This window comes from Sesamum indicum, linkage group LG1, assembly GCF_026168435.1.
Source record: "Sesamum indicum cultivar Baizhima isolate 11 linkage group LG1, ASM2616843v1, whole genome shotgun sequence".
Lineage (NCBI taxonomy): Eukaryota > Viridiplantae > Streptophyta > Magnoliopsida > Lamiales > Pedaliaceae > Sesamum > Sesamum indicum.
This window is the reverse complement of record NC_142657.1, coordinates 423,739-429,724: the sequence shown is the minus strand read 5'-3', so window position 1 is coordinate 429,724 and position 5,986 is coordinate 423,739. Positions and strand designations below refer to the sequence as shown.

The 5,986-nt window shown below is 35.7% G+C and overlaps 1 protein-coding gene across 1 annotated transcript; it reads left to right on the top strand.

Moving 5' to 3' along the window:
- The first annotated feature begins 1,344 nt into the window (after window positions 1-1,344).
- Window positions 1,345-5,284, top strand: LOC105155876 (acid beta-fructofuranosidase 2, vacuolar-like). Its single transcript, XM_011071860.3, has 7 exons — window positions 1,345-1,876; window positions 2,097-2,105; window positions 3,188-4,044; window positions 4,134-4,298; window positions 4,380-4,618; window positions 4,713-4,800; window positions 4,903-5,284. The coding sequence occupies exons 1-7, from the start codon at window positions 1,450-1,452 to the stop codon at window positions 5,083-5,085; spliced, it is 1,968 nt and encodes a 655-aa protein (XP_011070162.2). The 5' UTR covers window positions 1,345-1,449; the 3' UTR covers window positions 5,086-5,284.
- Window positions 5,285-5,986: the final 702 nt, after the last annotated feature.

Here is a 5,986-nt window from a genome sequence, read left to right as displayed (position 1 = left end):
TTCAATCTATTTACTTGTTACTTTCAGTGAGCTATGAGAGCACAAAATATTATAATTAATTACAAAAAAAATGATGAATGAGGTGTAATTCAATTAACGAAGTTGAGGTTCATAATTATAAGATTATGGATTTGAACCTCACTAATGCTTGTGATGTTATTATACTTTAATAGTATCTGTCGATCCACTTTAATTAAGAGTAGCTGTTGATTAGATATAATTGTTCGATATTGATGATTAGTATATTGGCAAGGACGTAAGGTTGGGCCTTGAGTTGGAGTTACACGAATGTGGATGTATGTCTATTTTTATAGTAGATTGTTGTTTTTTGCCTCGTTTGAACGTACTATTCCTTTGAATTATAAATATCTTGAATTAATTTTTTTATTTGAATGTATTAAATGATGTAATGCATCGTATATAATAATAATAATAATAAAAAGATTATAATATATAAAGGAAAATAAAAATGAAAAAATTCATTTTCAATGACAAAAAACTAATTGTAATTATATTTTAAAGAATCAAAATTAATTATATATACTATGGTTCTTTTGGTTCAAGTTAGAGGGAAATAAAGGTGAAAGTGTGAGGGACAGGGAAGTGATAATAGTTTTTCTTCAAGTCATTTAGTATGATTTATAGTGGAGTAAATTTCAAATAGTTCTACTTGTTTGGTACGAGAAAATAAATTGAGAAAAAAAAATATTTTTTATAATTTTACTAAATAACTATTCTGTTCATTTTGTATTAGAATATAAACAAATTAATTTTATACTAATGTAATTTTAGTATATCCAAAATTTCAAAATCTTATTAATAAAAATACTTATCAAACAAGAATAAGAATATGTTTTATTAATAAAATATTCGTCATTGACTTCAATGGAGTAGGTTTTCAGCGATTCTGTTATATCTTTTTGCTGGCGACTATAGACGACGGGAAGAAAAAAAGAATTAGAGGAAAACTTTATATATATAGGCAATAGAATATATAAAACTAAAATATATACTTTTTGTCTTTTTGACCTCATACTTTGATTTTTTTTCCAATTTTGTAAGGAAATAAAATTAGGGAATTTCATAATTTTACTTCCCCTTAACTAAACACCAAAGTATGTATTACACATTTATTCTTCCTTATACTTTTGTTATACTCTCATTTACCCTCCAACCAAATATACTGTCATATTATTTAATATGGCGAGTGGCCAAAGAAATGCAGTAACATTCCTCATCACATAATTAATCACACCATCACAAATCTCTCCTGTACAAAAATTTTCTTTAAATTCAAACGACAAATTTCCCAAAGTCCACCGACCGATTTTTCAAAATTTTCTTATTCCATTATTATTCAATACTCTCTCTCCCTCTCTCCCTCTCTCTCTCTCCACTCTATAAAATGGCCATCGTTTGCAGAATTGCTCTTCACTATCCAAACGAACCATGCAAAAAATGGCTTTTCCAGGTCGCCATGCATTGCACGAGCCATCCCACAGTCACATCCCATCTTCCTACGCTCCATTGCTCGACCCCGCCACCACCTCCGCCTTTGAAGCTCCCGATAGGCAATGCCGGCGCCGCCGCTCCTCCGTCGTGGCCCTCCCCCTGATGGCAGTCCTTTTGGTCGTCGCCCTGTTCTCGGTGGTGGCTTTGGTCACAAATGGCAACAAACCTAATCCAATGGTCTCCACACCGCCGGAGTCACAGCAGCCGGAGAACATGATACCGTCCCGACGTGGCGAGACGGAGGGAGTGTCGTTGAAATCGTTCCGTCCGCTGCTCGGAGCTCCTAAGTACTCATGGACCAAGAAATTGTTGGCTTGGCAGAAAACTGGATTCCATTTCCAGCCCAAAAAGAATTGGATGAACGGTCAGTTCTAACTTTTTTTTCACATAAATCACATTATTATATAAATATTTCAATAATATAATAATTCATTAATTCGATCAATACATTAATATAATTAAAAATTATAAAATAAGTTAATACAATTATTATGTTTTCTTGCATGATTTCAATCATGTTCCAAGGCTAACGCATGTTTCTTTGCTCGTTTGATTGGGAAATTTGGCGCTCTTGACGTTTTCAGATCCTAATGGTAAGTCCTCGGATTCTGTTCCCTTCATTTTCCTCTTTTTTTTTTTTCTTTTAAATATTAAATTGCTCATGGGATTGAATGCACAATGTTCAATGCTGTTCTTGCTGTAAAATACTATTGCATTGGCTGATTTCACCTGTCTGCAGCTGTTATTTTATTTTGAAATTGTGGGTTGGGGGGGGGGGGGGGGTGGGGAATTTAGACAAACGATTACTGGGCACTTATAAAAGGACAGCTGCAAATGGACTCAATCAATCTAGTGATTAGTCACAACTGTAATAATAAAATGATTTCATCCCTCAATTAATGCACTGCCACAGAAAATGTGGCTGGCAAGATATGAACTACTATCAATCTTAAAATTAATGTATTCGGCACATATTTGTACCATCGCTGCAACAAAATGGTTTAATAGTTATGAAAAAAAATATATTAAAATTAACATAGTGCTAACTAATAAATAAAATTTTTATTGGTAATCTACATTTTTAATAATTTATTATTAATTTCGTTAGCAAGTAAATTTCTTATATTACTAATTAGCTTGATCTTGATTTTTTATTTCGTAATTATTGAGTCACTTTCTCTTAGTATATTTTATTAATTGTGAGGGGTTAATTAATTTATTTTTATTGATAAATTATATGTTACTTAAATATACTTAATTATTATTATACAAAATGACAATCTCTTTAAATTATTTTAACAATACCCTGTTTATTATTATTCTACATTTAAAATATTTAAGATGTCATCAGTTTTTCTATTTTCTTTCATATAATTAAATAAGTATAGTGAAAATTTAAATTGCTGCATATAATTTGAGTATGTTCCAGTTAATTCTCATCTTATCGGATAATATAAAGAAAAAAAAAAAAAGTTATTGCTATTTATTAATGTGAACTGAATAGCATATTGTTAACATGTAACTTAATATTCCCGGACTGCTCTTGAATAACCTTCTCGTAGAAATTTTCCAACGTACATAACTGTTATTTATTCGTACATGTATTAATTTTAGCAATGGAATTTTATATGGTTTCCAAATTATCTAACTCATATACACATTTGAAACATCATAGGTCCAGTATTTTACAAGGGATGGTACCACTTTTTCTACCAATACAATCCATATGGTGCAGTATGGGGCAACATTGCTTGGGGACATGCAGTTTCAAGAGACCTCATCCACTGGCGCCACCTCCCCATGGCCATGGTTCCCGATGATTGGTACGATATCAACGGTGTCTGGACTGGTTCCGCCACCATCCTTGAGGATGGTCGACTTGTCATGCTCTACACAGGATCCACCAATGAGTCCGTGCAGGTTCAAAATCTTGCATACCCTGCCGACCCATTGGATCCTCTCCTTGTTGATTGGGTCAAGTACCCTGGTAACCCGGTATTGGTCCCACCACCAGGCATCGGGTCTAAAGACTTTCGTGATCCCACCACGGCTTGGTTGACTCCACAAGGCAAGTGGCGCTTCATCATTGGCTCCAAACTTAACAAGACTGGCATTTCATTGGTGTACGACACCAAGGACTTTAAAACTTACGAGCTTCTTAATGGATTGCTGCATAGTGTCCCGGGCACGGGCATGTGGGAGTGTGTCGATATCTTCCCCGTTTCCAAGATTGTGGAAAATGGGTTGGACACGGGAGAAAACGGGCCTGGAGTGAAACATGTCGTCAAGACTAGTCTTGATGATGACAGAAATGACTATTATGCTCTCGGAACTTATGATGGTGAGACAGGAAAATGGATCCCTGATGATCCAATAAATGATGTTGGTATCGGATTGAGATATGATTATGGTATTTTCTATGCATCAAAGACATTCTATGATCAAGAAAAGAAGAGGAGAGTCTTGTGGGGATGGATCAAGGAGACCGACAGTGAAAATGCTGATATACAAAAGGGTTGGGCATCAGTTCAGGTACGCAAGAGTCTCATACTAGGTTGTAATCATCAATGTACATTATCTCCACTAATATTACAACTTGTGACCATTCTCTTGCAAAATAGGCTATTCCAAGAACAATATTGTTCGACAAGAAAACCGGTACGAATATCCTGCAATGGCCGGTAGAGGAGGTGGAGAGATTGAGAATGAGCAAGAAGGTTTTCGACAAAGTGGAGGCTAAACCTGGCTCAATTGTGCCCCTTCATGTCGGCTTTGCGACTTCTCAGGTTTGCACCTTATATGCTTAGGTCTCTAAAAAATCAACGAAAAATGTATCCTTATCGAACGATTCACGTGAAATTCCACAGCTTGATATTGTGGCTGAGTTTGAAGTAGATAAAGTGGCATTGGAGAGCATAAATGATACAGATCACACGACCTATAGTTGCCCGACTAGCCATGGTGCTGCTCAGAGAGGGGCGTTGGGACCTTTCGGTCTATTGGTTCACACAGATAACCACCAAACCGAGCAGACCCCAGTTTACTTCTACATTTCCAAGGACACAGAAGGAAATTTCAAGACATTCTTCTGTGCTGATCACTCAAGGTGAAATTTCTTTCTAGCCACACATATCTACTATTTCAATGAATAATTCACTCCCTCAGCATTAATTTTTCCTGTTAAAATGCTGTGTGTTTAGGTCATCTGAAGCAATTGATGTCGACAAAGCGATCTACGGTAGCACAGTGCCAGTACTAGAAGGCGAAAAACTATCCATGAGAATACTAGTAAGTCTCAAGTCCTTTGTGATTATACTGATTGAACGTCCACATTGGAAATAAAATCCCGAAAAAGCTAATCATAACAATAATACTTGTACTCGAATCCAGGTGGATCACTCGATCATCGAGAGCTTTGCTCAGGGCGGGAGGACGTGCATAACGTCGCGTATATATCCGATGAGAGCAGTCTATGAAAATGCAGGAATTTTCTTGTTCAACAATGCTACTGATGCAACCATCACTGCCTCGCTGCACATATGGCAAATGAGTTCTGCCTATGCACACTCGTAATGTTAGATGTTTGATCAATGAAGCCCTTTATATAGTTGGAAGATGTGTTCTTACATTCTTTGTCCGTGTTGTAATCTTGATACCGGACACTGATTTGTTTTTAGTTTGGTTCCTATTCATGTATTTTTATCCTTGTTGTATGTACTCTATTGATTGTCGATAACGAGTTATATTCAATTTTGTTTTGATTTTTGTCTTCCATCATTGAATTGAGAAGATTTATATCTGTCTAATTTTAATGTAGGTCTCATCTATGTATAATAAAATATAAAATTGAGATTTGTCAAGTGATAAGTGTATACTTAGATGCCTTCTATACATTATATTTTGCCACATAATTAAGAAATCAAGCTTATTTTTCTAATTTACTTTAGATGAATTAATGTAAAATGTTTAACTTTAACCAAAATAAAATTAGGGTAGATTAGGACGAGGCCCCCTAAAATTTGATAAAATTACAATAGTGATCCTTTTATTATTTAGGAAATTATCAATACCCCTGATTTTAAGGATTGTCCAACAAATAGCTCAATCCGTTTGTCTTCGTTAAGTTTACAACTCCGAATTGAGATTGGGTGCAACCGTTCCACAATGCTGCTCGGCAGCATGCACTACATCATGAAACCGATCTGCCAGCTCAGATACATATTCATGGGGCCCCCACCGTAATATGAATTAGGCCCTGCATCAGTAGGACACGACCTCGTACCATCATTAGACACATCATCCTAGTTATAATTAGAAGACTAGACAACCTACTCGGCGGCATAAAAAACCATCCTTTGCGTCAAATCCATCTGCGCCGTATCACCTCAAGGCGTACTGGTACCCTCCATAATATGAAAAATACGAGTTTACTCCTCCTGCAATAGGGCCGCGGTGACAACCTCAAAATACTCTT

Bases quoted from the DNA above. Each gene is read 5' to 3' on its own strand.
- LOC105155876 (XM_011071860.3), top strand. From the start codon at position 1,450: ATGCAAAAAATGGCTTTTCCAGGTCGCCATGCATTGCACGAGCCATCC. The intron at 4,045-4,133 runs GTACGCAAGAGT...CTTGCAAAATAG, and splicing joins AGGGTTGGGCATCAGTTCAG to GCTATTCCAAGAACAATATT. The intron at 4,801-4,902 runs GTAAGTCTCAAG...ACTCGAATCCAG, and splicing joins AACTATCCATGAGAATACTA to GTGGATCACTCGATCATCGA.